Consider the following 19,248-nt stretch of genomic DNA (forward strand, 5'->3'; position numbering starts at 1 on the left):
AAGATGGCTGAGCCTTTAAGAGGCCTAATAGAAGGAAGTGAGGTCACTAGACTGTGCCCTTAGTTCCTGGTCTTTCTAAGGAGCTTTTTTTGCTATGTGCTTCCGCGACAGGGTGCTGAGCTGCCACAGCCCCAAAGCAATACAGTTTAGCAGTTAGGGCTGAACCGTCTGAGGCTGAACTGTGGCTTTAAGAAGCCCTCTTGACAGAGTCATCCCAGGAAGAGATGAGGCAGAAGTACAGGTAGCCACTTTCCCTCCTTGAACTCATATGGGCTTCTTACAGGGTCTCAAACTGGCCACCACAGCCTTGCACAGCAGGCCTGCCCTCACAGTTAGGGCTAATGTGGCTTAGTGGGCCTGTTCCTCCTTAGTCCCACTGACTCAGTGAAGTCTCTCTGAGCCTCGTGGAGCCCTAGGGGAGTTAGTGCTCTGCTGGACTTTAGAGGCCTAGCAGCATAGCTGCTTGTGTGTCCACTGTCTTGTGATAAACATCAGGAGGGAAGGCTCTGGCTAGCCAAGATGACAGGCCGAGGGAGAGGTTTGCTGGAAAGGTTCAGATGCCTCAACAGGGCTAGACTCCAGGAACTCAGTGGGGATGGGTGGGCAGTGTGACAGGACAGAGGCTGAGTCCATGAATATATGTCCACCGAGGGAACTAGGTGCCTGGATGAACTCAGCATCTGTGGCCTGGTGAAGAACCGGACTGTGTGACCCCAAACCCACAGATGATGTGGCAAAGGCCACTTCCAAAGCAGAACCAGCCTGGTGACCACACTGCTTCCAGCTTCCCAGGGGGCTGCTGCCTGGAGAGCTTGAGTACAGAGCTCTTAGCTGCCCCTCTGCTAGGGACTGCCTTGGCAGGACCTGGTGAGTCTCATATCTCTTGACCTCTCCTGCTGTGAATTTAAGCAAATCTTACTCTGTCCCTGGTTAGACATGGACCTTTGAATGCAAGAAAGTGAGAGGGTTGGCTGAACTTTTCCCTCCTTGCAGTAATGGAGACCTGAGCCTCAGAGTCCTGACTGACAAGTGCTCCCTCACCAGCACCAGGTAGACTGGACTCCAGGGTCATGGGTATTAGAACTACCTCGGGAAGGAATGTCCTCTCTCCCACCCCTAAACCACCGTGGCTCTAGCACCAGTCACACATGTGTCTGGTGCCTAGGTGCAGGGGCCCATGCAGTGTGTCCCTCAGGGGTGCCTGTGTTTGTCACACAATCACTGAGGACTTTGTCCCTAGTGACTGCCTACATGGTTTCTCTCTATGAGTTTCAGAATAAGAGACATTTGTGGCCCTTGGGGCTAAAGATGGAGCAGGAACTCTGGGAATGACCTGAAATCATCTCTTTAGATGCCTCTGGAACCTCCTTATGAGAACTACAGATTTCTAAAGGCCACTGATTTTCAGACAAGGAGGATGGACTGAGAATGCGGCCCATACACCCTGGCCTCAGCCAGAGACCTCACAACAGTGCATTGTTTAGTATACTAATCACAGGAAGCTCCTCCCGTCATGACTACTCTAAAAACTTCTTTTATCTTTTAAGGCATATTTTTTTTTTCAGGTAACCTATATGAGCTTTGCCCAGAGTTAATGACTTCACCTGCCTGAAAGGGTACCCTGGTTAGGCCTAAAGTGGTAAGCAAGGGCAGACTGTATCCAGCATACAGCCTAGGCAGTGAGGAGAAGCTGGCCTTGCCTGCATTCTCACATGGCTCCCCCACACAGATGAGTTTGCGACTCAGCAAGGAGCCACAGCCAATGAAAAGAGACTGGCTTGGTAACAAAAGCCTTTTTTAAAAGTTCTGAGGTGCTACCAGGAAACGGGGATAGAGGTGAGGACATCCTATTGAGACTCTAGATGAGGAAAATATAGAGGATAGGCAAGTAGGGGGACCCAGAGGGTCCTAGAAACCTACAAGAAGAACATTATGATGGCTAGATCTGAGCCCAGGGATTCTGCTTGATCTAAGGCACCAACCATGGACAAAACGGGCAGTCATCATCAAACCCCTACCCAGATCTAGCCAAGGGACAGAACATTCTCCACAGCTAAGTGGAGACTGGGGACTGACTTTCACAGGATCTCTGGTGCCCCATATTTGGCCATGTCCCTTTGTGGGGGAGGCCCAATGGCACTCGGAAGAAGGATAAAGGACTACCAAGAAAAGACTTGATACCCTAGCACCATATTCAGGGGGAGGAGGTCCCCCACAGCCACAGTCATAGGGAAGGGGGATTGGGGTGAAAGTGGGAGGGAGGGAGGAATGGGAGGATGCATGGGATGGGATAGAAAATGAGATGTAATAGGAATTATTTTTAATTTTCAATAAAAATGTGTTAAAAAAAAAAGTTCTGAGGTGCTGGGGATGCAACCCAGGGCCTTTTATGCTCTAAGCATGTGCTCTTCTGCTGAGTAGGTCCCCAGCCCCAAGCTCTGCAGTAACCACATGCGTCTAAGATAGAAGGTTGAGTCACAAACCTAAGTCCAGCTGATGGGGCAATGTGCAGGTACCATCTCCAGGTCCCTCAGGTCACAAGAAAGGGCCAGGATCCTAAAGCCACATACTCCTCCTGCCACATTAGGAAGAAGGGTGTTTCCATGGCAGTACAACCAAACCTGGGTCCTATTCCTCTTTGGTGCCTCATCTCCCTGGTAGCAACCACCTCAAGGCTGAGTTCAGAGTCAAGGCCTGGTGGGGCTGTACTCCCCCACAGGGCCTTCCCTCCAGGGAACAGCAAGGCAAGAGTCACTGTGACTGTGCAAGCCAACTTTCTGTCACTATGAGGAAATAGCTAATATAATCAATGTCCATCTGTGTGACCTGAGCCTATGGTGTTCCTTCAGGAAAGGGAAGACACTCTTAGAGCTGTGATATCAGGAAGCAACTGTGACACAGGGAAGACTAGACAAATGTGGTGCGCCCCAAATGCTGCCATCTTTTTGTTGCTCAACTGTTTCTGCTTTTACTTACAGCTGTTGTTGATTTGTTGACTAGTGCAGTATACAGCTGCTGTCACAGGCTTTCACCTGAGACTTGGGAAACACAGTGTAGGTTCTTTTACTTGCCTGCTGTGTGGCCTGGGGCAAGTCACTGAACTTAATGGAGAGGATAGCACTGAGAGCCTCCTGCTGCATGTGGGGAGATGCTGGCATAAGAACAGAGTAGATATGGTGCTATTGATGCACCAGGAGAACAAGAACAAAGTGAGGACTGGGGAGAAGTGAGTGGCAGATATAGTGTAGCTGGGGATTGTGCCACACTGAGTGTGCACACAAGATACACACATGAATTCATATGCATACTATCACACACACATTTGTGCAAAATACAGACATAACCCGCTCACTCAGCCATATGAAGATAATCTCTAGAGCAGCAAGGTGGGGACAAGCTTGTGCTTCCTGCTGGGTCTGTAGCCAGTGGGCCAGGGAAGGCACTGGGGAGGGCAGAGGCATAGTACAGGAGGCTGTGTCAGTGTGTACCCCAGGCACTGACCACTGATGGAACCAGAAGGCAGCATGAGGATGGGATGCCAGAGGCCTGTTTTGGAAATTTGTTGGAAATCCACACATGGGACCGTTCAAGCTTTCTAGAATTGAGTCTGATCCCGGGATGATAACTGGATGCTGTTTAGTCATGGCCAGGGCTGGTGGGGCTGCTGTAATGTTTCTAGTTCAGACTCTTGGGGATGTAGCATGGAGATGCCTGTGAGCATCCAGCACAGCTTTCTTTGAGCTGTACTTCTGAGCCACTAGCTGAGGCCATCATTAGACACGGGGACTAGACTGCCAAGCACCAAGATGTTCTCTGCGTTGTATTTATGCTCAGAAAGTGGGGGTGCATCTACAAATGAGCAAGTTATACACAACATATTTTCACCTTCCTAAGGTCCCAATGACACACAGGCACAATCCCACCCACATTCACTCTGAGGAACCACTGAATTTATTGGGCTTCCTTATAGAGTATGGATGTGAGGTTACTTACAGAATTATGGGTTCTCCCACTCCAAGAAATCCACACTGGAAAGTCTTTACCCAGCAGGGATGGTGGCTTTCCTATTGCCACAAAGATGGAGCCCTCTTCCCTTAGTCTTCCTCACTTTATAAATTCTAGCCCCTTCCTGAGTCCCTGAGGCCACATGCTATTTGGGCAGAATTGCTGGCTGAGGGATGGGTGGGTGGGGAGTGCCTGGCTACACAGGTAAGGATCCAGTGACCCTCCCCACACCTCCTCTGCAGGAATGTCAGTAGTCCACAAGCCCAGCCGTGATAATCTTTAGCGAGTGGGTCCTGATGATCCCCAAGGTGGAGATGGTGGCGGTTTGGCTCAGAGGACAGTTCTGTACAATAGCAAGAAAAGGTGATATACCTACTGGCCTGTGACACTGCTGCTGCAATTTTCTGAAGCATTCCCCAGTGGATCCACAGGGAACATCCTGATAAGTAAGACAGACCCTGCCTGCCCTCTCTGAGCAGAAGGCAGTAAGCAGCCAAGACAGCTTGCTTCAGATCATGACGTGTCCCTGTAAAGATAGGTGGGGGAAACAAGGTAGGGAGTCATGGCTGGATGGACCAGGCTATTGAGAGGAGGACACCCAGAGGGTTCGTTTCCTAGGAAGTGGTATCTGAAGTGGAGTGTGCATGATGGGAGGGGAACATGTAATTCAAGAGCCAGGAACGGCTTTCAGGCAGGGGGCAGCAGTGTGGGTGCCTGGTAATGGGAGACATGGAGTGGAGTATATGTCGCTGAAACAGGCAGCCAGCAGTATATAAGACCGCTAAGAAGCTGGGGAAGAGGGGAGGGCAGACCTGCGTCCCCAGGCTGTGGGAATTAGGGTAGAATTTGGATTGAGATCTCAGGGCAAAGTGCTCCAGAGTGGATGGAGAGGGGTGTGCCTTGGTCTGGGAGGCTGAGGACCTCCAGATCAAGGTGAAAGGAATGCTGTTTTAATTCACATTAGGTGAGTGAGGCTGGCATAGGACATTGTCAACCATGTCCCTTCCACTACAGCAAAAGATGCATAGGAAAGCCAGTGTGCCATGGAATTCAAGAGTGTAACAGCAATGACCTCATGTGGCAGATTACACTTGATTTTTACTTGTTTTTCTTAGGCTTTTCTGCTTGTCACCATACAAGGCTGGTGGTGGCTTCAGATTTGAATTTATACTAATCCTGGCACTTCACTGCAGATGGCAGAATCCCTTCTTGCCTAAGGGGATTTATTTGTGGGTGTTAGGACTGAGATGCCAGTACTCAGGGGACCAAGTTTGGATCCCCCATAGTGGAGAACAGCCCAGCCTGAACAATTTACCCACCCGGCTGTTGCCATGGAATCCCACAGTCTGTGACGCACAAGGGTGGACCCTGGTGTCAGCTGCTGTGTGAGAAGCAGGCACTTGTATCCTCTGCCACCCAGAGTCTCTCTCTGCACTGCTGTGGGTCGCTCATGTGGACCTCCTTATTTGAGTAGGCACTTATTCAGAGTGGGAGAGCCCCGTGAAGACCCCAGTGTCTTGGAAATGAAGATTTCAGTTTGTAGAGGCTGAAGTCCAGTAAGGTCCGGAAGGACTGGGCGTGCCTCCTGCCAGTACCTGACCTTTGCTTGCTGAAGCCCCTGGCTCCCTGTGTAGCAGGTGAAGCAGAGACAACTTGACGCCAGCCAGGCTGATCCACCTCTCCACCTTGTCCTTGTCCTTCTTCCCCTTTCAAATCACTGCTCTCCTCCTGGTCTCTCAGACAACATGAACTGTAGCACCTGAGACCTCAGCATATATACAGTGAATGGATCATTTTGGCTTTGAAGACCTGTCAGCAAGTGTGAGGGTGGCCCCTCTAACCTCACACCTGTGCCCCTCTGTTTGGAAATCCACCCTATTCTGGGTGCTCATCTTCCTTAGAAGGAGCCAGAGAGGGTTCAGGGATGCTTTTGATCCTCTGCTTCCTCTTCTCATGCTCACATATGACAGAATCAGAGTCAAGTGCACACATACCACATTCCACACATGCAGCCCATGCAGCCATCAAACACATGGACATGAATTGGCACACATGCATGCCAACATGTGCATATTTATGTGAAATGAAGACATACACCCATACCCACACAGGCATACATGCCTACCTCTAAGCTCTCATATTACTCCCTGTGCATAGAAGGATGCCTCCATGGGCACGTGTGTGTACACACCTGCATACAGATCACAGAGAACTCTTCTTCCTCAGAGTTTCCACAGCTTTCTGCTTCTTGTTTCTATATTGGCTGCTTCTGTTCTTGAGCCAGCCAGCAATGCAAATCAATGGTGCTCAGGGACATCTTGTGAATGTGAGATCACTGCTTTGCCACAACTTCCCATCACAGACATGTCTTGACTTGCTCCATGTTAGGCCCATGTGTGGCTTAGCTCTTCAAATGCTGGAGCTGTTCCAGAAGGCTCCACTATCCATGTAAGCCTGTGGTCAGCTCAGAACATCCACAAAGCAGCCTCATGCCTGGGACACCATATAGTCTCCATTGTACCTGCAGACAGGTAGGGGGGAAAATGCAGCCTTGTTGGCAGCTAGTATATGCCGAGCACCTGGCTTTTTTATTTATAATATTCTTGAGAACTGTTGTTTTCCTATATAATCTGTAAGGAAGCTCAGGCACACGCTGGCTGAATGGCTTTAGAATCCACATGGAAGCCAGTCAGGAGTAGTACCAGGCTGTATCCTAGACAGATTGGCAGCTCAGGGCTCTGCTTTGTTTTCTGGCATCTCCTGCCCTTGCAGCATCCCAAGTTTTTAGGGATCCTGGCCGATCTGGCCTTGCTATAACTCAGCCACGTGGGAAGACGTCTGCCTGTGTGAGCCCTGAGGCAGCACAGTGGACATGATGGGCATTTACTGAGTGGACAGACAGCAGTGAGAGAACCTCATGTGGGGGCTAGGTAGAAGCTGCCTTCAGTGTGCTATGTAAGCCATCTATTGGTTGTATGATACAAGACCCCAAAATGATGAAGATAGCAAATGCCTGCCATTTCTATGTTTGTTGAACTGCACCCACAGTTGGTGGCATCCTAAAAGCAGTAGCAAGGAGTTCACATGAAAGCCTTCCCTACAGAGATCAGACTGGTTGTGATTTCAAAGAGAGTGGCCAAGTTCTCTGGCAGCCATACAAAGCAGTCACAGGAGGACTCACAAACACTAAAGGGAGCCAGGTTATGGAGATGTTCTTTCTAGTTTGCTTTCTGTTGCTATGATAAAACATTCTGATCAAAAGCACCTTGGGGAAGGAGTTTATTTCAGCTTACAACTCCCTGGTCACAATCCATCATCGAGAGAATTCAGAGCAAAAACTGAAGCAGAAACCATGAAAGAATGCTGCTTACTAGCTCGCTCACTGTCTCACACTCAACTAATTTTCTTATATAGTCGAGACCCACCTGCCTATCAATGGTACTGCCCACAATGGGCTGGGACCTCCTACATCAGTCATCAATCAAGACAGTTCCTCTCAGACTTTGGCCATAGGCCAGCCTGACTGGGCTATTTGTCGGTTGAGATTTCCAGTTGACTCTAGGTTGTACCAATTTGACAATAAAAACCAAGAAGCACACAGATCCAGACAAATTGACAGCTAAAATTAGCCACCACAGGAGGACATATGAAACTGCTCAGGGTCAGAGTTAGTTTTAATGTGTGGCAGCATCTAGGGCCATTTAGTGTTCGAGCAACAACTTAAACTACTTCCTCATGACTTGGTGGGGTTCAAGGCCCCAGCTTAGAGACCAGTCTGTTGGGGAAACAGGAAATTGTTGAGCTACAGGCGAGTCCAGTGCATTGTGTTTCTGGGTAAGGACACAGAAAAAAGAGGCATGGAAGAGGAGGCCATCTCAGTTTGTCAAGAGTCCAGTGGTAGCATGGCCAGGGCCTCTGTCTCTGTTCTTAGTCATTGTGCTATTGCTGTGAAGAGACACCATGACCAAGGAAAATCTTAGAAAAGAAAGCATTTACTTGATGGTTACTTACGGTTTCAGAGGTTTAGCCCATTACCATCGTGGGCAGGGAACATGGCGGCAGGCATGGCAAGCATGATGCTGGAAAAGTAGTTGAGAGCCACAACCTGATCCACAGGCAGAGCAATAAAGAGAGAAATGGGGTAAGAGAAAGAGGGAGAGAGGGAGGGAGAGAGGGAAAGAGGGAGAGAGGGAGGAAGAGAGGGAAAGAGGGAGGGAGGGAGGGAGGGATAGATAGATAGATAGATAGATAGATTGGCTGGGCCTGGTATGGGCTTTTGAAACCTCAAAACCTTTGGCCAGTGGCACGTGTCCTCCAACAAGGCCATGCCTACTCCAACAATCTACACCTTCTAATCTTTCTAATCCTTTTCAAACACTGCTACTCCCTGGTGACTAAGCATTCAAATATAAGCTTATGGAAGCCGCTCTTATCAAATCACCACAGTCTCCCAGGCCCTATGGAGAGGGTGTTGTCATGATGCTGGGGCTAGAGATAGCATGGAAAAACTTCTGAGCTCAGCCTTGAGGCTTTGATTGGAAGCCTCAGACCTTTCCCATATGTACCTCCCCAGAGGCTCCGAAGTCAGGCAGGGTTTCATAAGACAGGGCAACCTAGAAGGAAGTTAGGATTGAGAAATATGGCTGCACACGTGTGTGTATATGTCACACATTTGTTCTCTTTCTCACCCCGCTCCCCGTTTTGTCCCCTGCATACTTTCTCTTCTCTTCTAGCTGTGATCAAATGGAAACAAAGTGAAACACAGGAACTCTTGGTGTCTGCTCTTGGGGGTTGCCTTTCCCATAGCTGTGGTTGGTTTGTCTTCAGGCTGACAATGGCTTCATAGAGTCTTCAGCTGCCTGGTGCTCATCGGGACCTTGTCCCTAGTCCTCGGGGGCAAGGAGACCACTTGGGCCTTTTGGCCATTCCCACCTTCCGTGACCACCTCTCCTGCCTGTGGAGAGCAGTGTGACCCTTGCTTCATGCTCTGATACCCATGCTGAATTGCTACTGAGGAGGCCGGTGCCTTTTTGATAGTATTTATGCACTTGGAACGTTTATTGCTGGGAACCTCAGCTCTTCCTCCTTATCTAAGGCTGTGCTTTCTATGGTTTAGTTAGCTATGCTCAACCACAATCCAAAAATATTAAATGAAAATTTCCAGAAAAATATCATGTTGTTTATTAATAAGAAACGCTTGTCATTTAAAATATTTATTTTTATTTATGTGCCATGTGTGGAGGTGCCCACGTAGACCAGGTGAGGGGATTGTATCCCCTGGAGTTGGAGTTATGGGAGGTTATGAGCCACTTGATGTGGGTACTGGGAACTGCACTTGGGTACTCTGGAAGAGCAGCAGGTGCTCTTACCCACTTTGCCTTCTCTTCAGCCCTCATGCTGCGTTTATAATTACATGCTGATTAGTGTGATAAAATCTTATACCTTTCTCTTCCATCCTGCCTAGGACATGTCCATGCTCTGACCCCTTTGGACAGTATCCATGCTGTTTATGCTACCCCATTAGTCCCTCATAAGCTGTCCCACTTAATCAGTTCTACAGCAATATCACAGTTCTTGTACTCAAGTGACCCTCATTTAGCTAAACAGTGGTTTTGAAACATGAGAGTAGTGACACTGGCAACAGAGACGTACCAAGGAGCAGCTATTAAGTACTTGCTCTGAGTGCAAAGTTCTTGACGTACTAAGGAAAACCATAGCCAAGGTATGGTAAGAATGAACCATCTGTCTGCAGTCATGGAAAAGAAAAAGAAATTGGTGTGTTTTCTGTCATATCTCACACTTCAGAACTCATAAGGATGGAAAAGACACTAAGTTATAGCAAATGTTAGACTTCACATCCCCATGACAAATGTCGAAAGCCAACAGTTTAAAGGAAGGAAGACGTGTTCTGGCGCAGGGTTCCAGAGGGCTCCATCCATGGTGAGCTGGCTACTCTGTTCTGGACTGTGGTGAGGCAGAACATCATGGTTGAAAGGTGTGGTGGACCAAAACTGCTCACATCACAGTGGCACACAGGGGAGTAACGGGCCTGGGCCTGGGCAAGGGCCCACATACACCCTTCAAAAGCAGAGCCCTAGCAACCCACTCCCTCCAACCAGGCCCCACCTCTGCAGCCCCAGCAGCTCCCAAATTTGAATCCACCAGTGGATCAAGCCATGGATCAAGTCAGAGCTTTCAGAATCTAATCACCTCTGGAGACAGTTTCACAGACACCCTGGGGTGTGCCTTAGTAATCCCAGGCCTCTTGTTCCGGTCAACTGACAATCAAGATTAACTATCACATAGGAGCTGGTACCAGCTGCGGTGTCGGCCATCTTCTGGGGCCTTAGTACACATCTACCACAGAAGAAAGGGGACACTGTATCTGCTGTCCCTCTCATGGCTACTGCATAGTTCATGGAGAAGGCTGAGACTGGTCAGGAAGGCACAGTGCTAGAGAAGCTGTCTTGGTCCTGTGTGTGCTGAAGAGCTCTCCACTGATGCTCCAGCTTCTTCTGCTCACGTTGCTGGACAGGCCTTGGGCAAAAGGATAAGCTGTCTGACTTCAGTTAAGTACTTAAAAAAAATTCTCTTTGTTTTTTGGCAATAACACAGATTGGAGCATCCAACTATTAAATTCCTGACTGTGTACTGTGGTGTTTTCTCCTTAACCTGGGAAGCCTCCCCAGGGCTTCAGTCATTATGGGATTTAACCCCAAGTCTCCTTCTTTGAGTGGAGAAAGAAGGTGACTCTGTTGACACCTTGTGAGACTTGTGCCATAGAATCTAATGTCCAGCTGCTTGGCATTTAGTCTTGTCTGTTCTGAGAAGTGACTGTCATTGATTTCTGAGTTCTTGCAAGTAGAAGTGGCAATGGTAATCACTCAGGGTTCTTTCAGGGGACACAGGGGGGCCTTCAGCCTCCTCCTCACTTGTTCATTTACCTAGCTTCTTTGGTATGCACCTTGCGCAACATTTCCTTCTCTGAGCTTGCCACCAACTCCTGGGGTGACGTGGGTCCAAATAGTGAAGGGAATGAGATCCCAAGAGTTCTGGAGGGGTGACTATCAAGATGGAGTCAGGTGAAATGAACAGCCACCCATGCTGGGGCTGTGCTGGGGACAGGACTCAAGGATAGCTGAGATGCCTGTGTATCATATGGGTCCCTCGAGTGGAGGATCTAGTATCTAAGTGTGTGTTCTTCTCATTGCAGGTCTGAAGAAGAGAGTTCCCGCAGCATCAGGTATGTGCTCCATCTACCTGTTCTGTATTTCTGTCTCAAGAGTGGCCCTCAGAAACCATGTGCTTTAATTTCTTCCCTGTGGGTCCCTCTCCTACCCTGACCACTGCTCCATCTCTGGTTTGCCGTTCCAGGGGCCCTGGCATGCTGTATAGGAACACACAAACCTATGCTTAATGTGTGGGCTTTTCCTGGCTTAGAGTGAGTTCCAGGCTACATGCATTGGTGGTTGTCTGTCCTCATTAAAGTCTGCTAGTGTCCTACTGTACTTAAGCTGTGACTAGTTTAGAACCAGAAGTTTCTGTGCTGTCATGGCTGGGGCTGGGCTGGCCACAAAATGATGAATCTTTAAGATGTTGGTTTGATACAGACTCTCACCACTTGACTATCACATGCGTGCATCTCCATGGTGCAAGGAATACAAGGAGTTTGCTGTCCCTTCCTGCCTCGCCTAATGATCGTGTGGATGGACATGGTGTACTGTCTGCAGTAAGAACAGTGACTAGGGCTGGAGAGACGGCTCAGGGGTTAAGAGCACTGGTGCTGTTCCAGAGGTCCTGAGTTCAATTCCCAGCAACCATCTATACTGGGATCTGGTGCCCTCTTCTGGTGAGCATGAAGATAGAGCATGCATGTATATAAATAAATAAATCCTTAAAACAAAACGAAATGAAACAAAAAACCAGTGACTGGGCCAAAGGGTGGGGCAGGGCTGAGTAGGAGCTCTGTATGCCAGTGCCTCTGTCTCAGTCAGGGAAGCGAGAGGGTCATAGGGACCATCATGATGGGGAAGGAGAGACATCGAGGCAACGTAAGAGCCTGTGGCTCTGACCCCTTTGGACAGTTGATGCATTTCTAGGTGATGGCTTGGTGGAGCTGGAATGTCAGTTGAAGGGTTTTCAGGCACCCTGAAGATGAGACGTGGAGGGCAGATGGGCAGCAGCTAAGGAGAGAGTTTGAATGAAAGGACTGTCTCTAGAGCTTCTGAGCCATCCTCCATCAGGATGCAGAGGCACACCAAGAAGGGCCGAAGGGAGAGACCTAAAAGGGCTGTGTGTAGTGGTGAGGGGATTCACTTGGGACAGACAACACAGTATCCAGGCTTGCAGCAAAGGGAGCTGACATCAAAGAGGGGTAATATCCTGGGTGGCAGAGACAGGGTGGGGATGGAAGGGGGGATTAGGTAGGTGACTAGAGCAACTAGAGCAATCAGTGAGGCGGCTAAGTGGCCCTACTGTGAGAGGAACAAGGAAGCTCTTGTAGTGGGGGAGAAAGACCTCAGGAGGAGTGAGTGGTTAAGGAGATGGCAGGCAGAGAGAACCTGTGCATCTGTAGCTCCTTTTCCACAGGAAAGGGCAGATGGGAGAAGATAAAGGAGGTGGAAAGAAATAAAGGCAGCAGTAAGTTGACCTCTTGGGCAGCTAGGAGCAGGGGCCTCCTTGCCATGTACCTAGTGATCCTCCTGCATGAGCCATATTCTATACTAGTCACTCAAACAATTAGCTAAAACTAAAGAGCAGTCTCAGGAGGAAGGAACCCGACTATGGAGTCGGGACTGATTGATGTCTGGGGGTGTGGGTTTCTCCCATGGGCTGAGAGCTGGCTGCGTACTACCTGCTTAGGGTGCATGTAGCTTAAGGCAGATTCAATGGATGGCAAAAACCAGCTGTCTTTGCTCACAGTGAAGGTCACACACCCCCAGCCAGGACACTGCACCCTGTCAGGGGCCCTACTCGGTGGGGGTGCTCTTCCTGAATTCCCCTGATGCAAGCTGCCGCCTTCTGGCAGATTCTCCGAGCCTCTTTAGCAGGGAGCTGTTTAGGGCATAAGCGTGTTTGGGAATTCATGTGCACCACTTTTCCCCAGGCAAAAACGTTGCAAGATCAGATGTATTCATTTTGCACAAATGAAATGACTCATTTTTTTCTGAACAATTTTGCAAACGCAGGACTTTGGTCATTGTTCCTGGGACCATGTGTCTACTTTTGATTCCATTTAGAGAGCGTTCTGGAGGCCCTGAATTTGAATCCTCTAATGATGTTTTATTGGAGGGAGGGTGGCTTGGGAGAAAAGAGGGTTGTCGAATTTGGATTCTAGAGGAATGGAAAGATGCAGGCAGGCTGGGAAAAGGGGCCGAGGCTGTTTAAAATGCAAACATTTCGCACAGGTCAACCTTGCACTTTTTCTTTTACTGGCTGCTTGTCAAACCCTTGAGATGAACTTTGCTGTCTGTGTTCAGGAAGAGAATGAAATAGCATTCAGTGAGGGATATGCCTCATCTGCACAGCCCACCTGCCTTATTGTACAGCCCACCCCACCCTTCAGGCATCTGTGCTTGCTCTGCTCAGCTGTCATCAGCTCAGGGAAGTTGAGGGCAATGGCTGCCACATGACTCCTCTCAAAAACTGCAGCCTTCTGGTGCAGAGCACACTAGTGGTCCCACCACAGAGCCTTTGCATAGCAGTGCAGCCCATTGTGCCTGCTGAAAATTCAGACTCCCGAGTCTGGGGTGCCTAGTGGGACCCAAAAAAGTTGTACCAACAAACCCCTGCATAATTAATTCTAACAGGCAGCTCCTTGAGGGAGTGGCTGCACCAGCCCATCACAGGCATTGTCTAGGCTTGAGCATGTGCTTACTTCATAAGTCTAAGCTCATGGATATGTGGAAAATTTGCTTCTGACAGTGAAGAAAAAAATTTTTTTTCCTGAGACAGGGTTTTTCTGTGTAGCTTTGATTGGCCTAGACTCACTTTGTAGACCAGGCTGGCTTTGAACTCACAGTGATTTGCCTGCCTCTGCCTCTCGCCTGGTGGGATTACAGGCATGTGCCACCGCGCCCGGCAGGAAAATATTTACTAAGGTGGTTCTGTGCAGCTTGTCCCTCTTTCTTGGGCCTCTGAACTGTGACATGTTTTCCAAAGGCAGCATAGAGAAACTCGGAGTTGGGAACAGGGGCTGGAGGATTGCTCGCCTGGAGATTGAGCGAGTGGGCTCCGGGAGAAGCTGGACTTTGTGTGAGTGAAAGCAGTTGGGCAAAATGGATCTGGTTCTGGTGAGCATCCCTTTCTTCATCCACGATGGCCTTTTAAGTTACCTGGGCCCTTTTCTTCACCTCCAAACTCCAGGTGAGAATATATCTTTGTTTCCCTCAGGAGGACTTAGGAAACCTGCTATATGTTGTAGACAATTCAGGATGTATGTTAGTCAGTTTCCATTGGAGTGACGAGCACTTGAGAAAAGTAATTTAGAGGTAGGAAAGATTTGGTTTTGTTTGTGGTTTCAGAGGCTGCCATCCAGGGTACATGACCTCATTACTGTGGGCCTCTGACAAAACAGAACATTAAGGCAGTGCTTTAATGTGGTGGAGAGAGGGAGGGAAACACTCCACACAGAAGCATGCTGGAGTGACATTCTTCCTCCAACTAGGCCCCATGCCCTAAAGTTTCTACTACCTCTCAATATCCTATTAACTTTTGAATCCTTAAATGGATTAATCCATTGATGAGGTCACAGGTGTTATGATCCAATCACCCTCTGTCTTAGTTAGGGTTTTTATTGCTGTGATGAGACACTACAACCAAAAACATGTTGGGGAGGAAAAGGCTTATTTGACTTATACTTCCACGTTGTAGAAAGGAAGTCAGGGCAGGAACAAGGAAGGAACCTGGAGACAGGAGCTGTTGCAGAAGCCATAGAGGGGTGCTACTTATTGGATTGTCCCACATGGGTGGCTCAGACTGATTTCTTATAGAACCCAGAGTCACCACCCCAGAGATGGCACCACCCACAAATGGGCTGGGCCCTCCCACATCAATCACTAATTAAGAAAGTGCTCTACAGGCTTGCCTACAGCCTAATCTTTTCTTTCTTTCTTTCTTTCTTTCTTTCTTTCTTTCTTTCTATCTTTCTTTCTTTCTTTCTTTCTTTCTTTCTTTCTTTCTTTCTTTTCCTATAGCCTAATCTTATGGAGACATTTTCTTAATTGAAGCTCCCTCCTCTCAGATGACTTTAGGTTGTGTCAAGTTGACATAAAACTATCCATCACATCTTCTAAAGGCCCTATCTCTGAACCCTATCTGCCATGTTGGGACCAAATCTTGAATACATAAGCTGTCAGAATGCCTTTCAGACAAAAACTATAACATAGTGTACACAGACATAGCATAGCATTATGGAATGGATTCAGACAATTCTGAGTTTGTACCTGTTCTTCTCTTAAATTCTTTGTCAACTGGGGTCTGATGCTGAACAAATCTGAGTTCACACTCATTACGGAGTATTTATTGAGCACATAGCATGTGCATGCCTTATTCTCACCATGGTCATAGAAAGCAATGAATATAGTGTATGTGTGCTCCATGAAGGCATGGGAGCAAGGATTTCATTCTCAAGGCCAGTGGGCCAACTAAGACACACAAAAAGGGTGTAGGGAGCAGGTAGTATGTGTCATGTATAGTGGCTGTGTTACTTTCTCCTTTTCTTTTTATTTCTCTACTAGTCTTTCCTGGCACAACTCTCTGAATGTCCAAGCAGGGTTTGAGGGAGCCACTGTTGTCATGAACAGGAAGTAGAGCCTCATCTTGGAGAGTTTTTGTTTGTCTCTCCACCATGCAGTCTCCTTCCCCTCTGGGATTCTGATTGAAGTTTCTGGGGACAGTCTTGATTTCACAGCTTGGCTTTTCACCTTCTATCTTCTAGATTCTGAGTACCACACCCCAGGAAATTTCCTCAGGAAAGCCTCCCATTTTACTAATCTTCCTTTCAGTTGTATCTAGAGTGCTATAAGGCCAGAGCACTGTGGGTCTCCAACTGTGTTATGTGACTTCTCCTGGGGAGACATTAAAAAAAAAAAAGCAGCTATTCACTCCAGGTAGGACATTGATGACAACCCAAAGAAATTTCTATCCAAATCTCTTCCAGTGAGCCATTGAGTTTATTGGGTTCACCTATATAGGCTGGTGCTTGGGCAGCTTACTCACCTTAGCATGGATGGCCGATCACAGAAGCTACATCCCTGGAGCTCCCTGTGCAATGTGCAGGCAGCTGAGTAGTCTCAAATCATTTATCTCTTGTATATTTTTTAGGAGAACCTGATACGGAGGACCCATGTGTCTTGAAATGGTCTGAGCTTATCACATCATAGGTTTCTGTGCTTTCTGAGCCTTGTTGGTTTTGTTGGCTTCCTTGAGTCTTATGAGCCTCCTGCCTCCCTCCAGAAGGTAATGTTTCAACTAGAAGGAAATGACTGCAAGACACACACCCTGATGTACAACACACATGATGTACCCGTGTGTGTGTGTGTGTGTGTGTGTGTGTGTGTGTGTGTGTGTGTGTGTGTGTGTGATTTGCTTGATTTGGGGGACACCATTGGACCATTCCTTATACAAGTAGAAACATGTTATAGGAATCAGAATAGTCAGGTGCCTGCTTAGGATGTGGTCCAAAGACACTGGTGGTGTGGGAAGCTTACTGACATGCTCAGTGGGGAATTGACTGGGTTACTAAATCTGCCAAAGGAGCCTGTCTCTGAACCCTTGTAGCCCTCATTTTGAGTACATACTTAGAAAGTGATGTCTCTCTCTGTGACCCAAGATCAGGGGTTGAGCGCGTGAGGACTCCGGAGCCATATTGTGAAAGCATATGGGCTGCACTGGGAGGGCTTCATTTTCCAGAGCGTCAGTTTCCCCCACTTCACACAGAAACAAGAATGCCCTATTCTCAGAATGTCTCTGATCTTTCCGTTTGCTCTTGCTCCACCTCCCTGGTCATCACACTTTGGCCTTCTGGCCTTCCTGCTCTGAGCTCAGGAATGCCAAGTACCTCTGTTCTTGCCATTCCCTTTGCCTAGGACATGTTTCCTGAGATTCTACCCATGCTGGAGGTTCTTTGGTAGGCAGTTCTTCTAAACAGACAGCCAATACTGCTTTCGATTCATTCTGCCTGTCTTTTGTTATTGTTGCTTTAGATTTATTTTTTAATTATGTCTATGTCTGAGTGCGTGTGTATGTGGTGTGTGTGTGTGTGTATGTGTGTGTGTGTTTGTGTGTGTGTGTGCGCACATGAGTGCAAGGGCCTACAGAGACCATAGGCATTGAATTTCCTTGGAGCTGGAGTTTTAATGTGCACTGAGAACTAAACCTGGGTCCTCTACAAAAGCAGTATGTGCTCTCGACTACTGAGCTTTCTCTCCTGCTCATGTCTGTCTTTTGAGTAGAGTGTCAAATCTCTTTCCACTTATATCCATTCCTCATAAGGAAGGACTTCTGCCATTCACTTCTTGCTTTCTGTGTCTTTGCTTCTTTCTTCCGACGGGATTGTCTTCTGTTCTGTTCAGCTTATTTTTATAGTGAAACATTTTATTCCTATCCCTTTCATCTCAGATGTGTTGTATAGCTGTTTCTTTGTGGGTCCCACAAGGGCGCACTTAACATTCAGTGGTCATCACTCTGCAGTATAGCTTCAATAACACGGAACACTGCCCCTGTACAGCTACGTCCTGCCTTCTCACTTAACAATGTCAGAGAGTTACATGCATTTGCATTGGGCATTCAACATCAGCTTAACCCTGTTTCATTTTCTATACTATCTCCTAGATCACGTAAGAAAAAACAACTGCTATTCACCTTTGCCAGTGGCCGTTAATTATTTCTAGCTCTTAATTGCTGTCAAATGTCCTTCACTTTAACCTAAGGACTCCTTTCATTCAAGAGACAACTAGAGGAGGCCAAGCTCTTACTTATCTGGTGCTGTGGTTAGAATGACTGTAGTCCTCAAAATCTCCACTGAGACCTCTCCTCCAGCTTAAGAGTCCTGAGGTGAGGCTGTAGGAGGTAATGACACAATGATGCTTTGCCTTCTGGAATAGAATGTGTTGCCTTTGAGAAAGAGCTTGAGTTCAGTTCTTCTGCCTCATGAGGAAACAATGCCCTGTTAGAGAGAGAGAGTGTGTGTGTGAGCCTTCTCCATGCACTGAGTTCCTGGGTGCCATGGTCTTAGACTTACCAGCTCCTAAAATAGTGAGAGATAAATGTCTGATGCGTACAAAGTTCCCAATCTAGGGTATTTTGTTGTAGCAGCACAGAGGGAATAGGGTATCTGGACACGCGCCACCTCTCAGTCCTGTTGGGAGGACCATTTCTCCGGCAGTAGAATTCTTCCCTATTGCTTTTGTCTTTCATTACTGCTGCCTTCTGAGTAACAGGGCTTCTGGTAGGAACCTGATGGGGACCTTTTGAAGGAATTCAGAGAAAGCTCTTCCTTCCAGCCTCTTAGACGGCAATAACGCGCCCTGTGGTGTCTTAGGAGACAGGACATTTGTGATAGTAGCACAAGGTTCATGAAGTGCCACCATACTTTTGACACCCGTCAGGCTGGCATTAGAAGACAAACTGGATACTGTGCGTGTAGAGTGATGAGGTCTCAGAGTCAAGTCTTAAAGCGTCTCAGACTCAAAGGAACTAGGACACTGAAGCTGCCTACTGACATGAGTCTCCAAACAAGTGAATATCAATCTCCATGACACACTGATACAAAAGCTTCCATGGTCCATCATCACCACTACCACCTCCACCACCACCACCATCATCATCATCATCTTTATTATTATAGTTTAAAGGGTCTTTGATGCCAAAAGAGAAGATGACCACTATAGGATATACCAAGCTACTATTAGTATGTTTCCTGCTTTGCCTCCAGAAGCAAACAACCAGGGGATTACAAATACCGTTTATTGTAAGAGGCAGGCCAGGCTGAATTTCATCCATACAGTGGGAATTGTGGCTAACTTACTTCTTTGCTAGGTTGGGACTTTGGGTTTTATTTTTAGGGTTTTTATTTTCATTTTTTTCTTTCAGGTTTTAATTTGTTTATTGATATTTTTCTTTTTTCTCTTTATTTCATTAGCCTCAGTACCATGGCTAGGAATGATGTAGTTGGTGTTGGTGAAGCACACAGGTCAGGGAGACCACACCACTTTATAGGCTGCTCTCCTGCAGGAGACAGAG

General features: G+C 47.7%; 1 protein-coding gene across 6 annotated transcripts in view; it reads left to right on the top strand.

Annotated features, from left to right (window-relative positions):
- The window catches only part of IQSEC1 (IQ motif and Sec7 domain ArfGEF 1), a 337,559-nt gene that overhangs the window by 100,920 nt on the left and 217,391 nt on the right, over positions 1–19,248 (top strand). For all 6 annotated transcript variants that reach the window (XM_084765762.1, XM_084765768.1, XM_084765763.1 and 3 more), the window contains exon 2: positions 11,219–11,248. In XM_084765762.1, the coding sequence (XP_084621888.1) occupies positions 11,219–11,248 (30 nt within the window). The remainder of the gene's footprint in view (positions 1–11,218; positions 11,249–19,248) is intronic.

Source organism: Acomys minous (genome assembly GCF_964271855.1).
Source record: "Acomys minous genome assembly, chromosome: 17".
Taxonomy (NCBI): Eukaryota; Metazoa; Chordata; class Mammalia; order Rodentia; family Muridae; genus Acomys; species Acomys minous.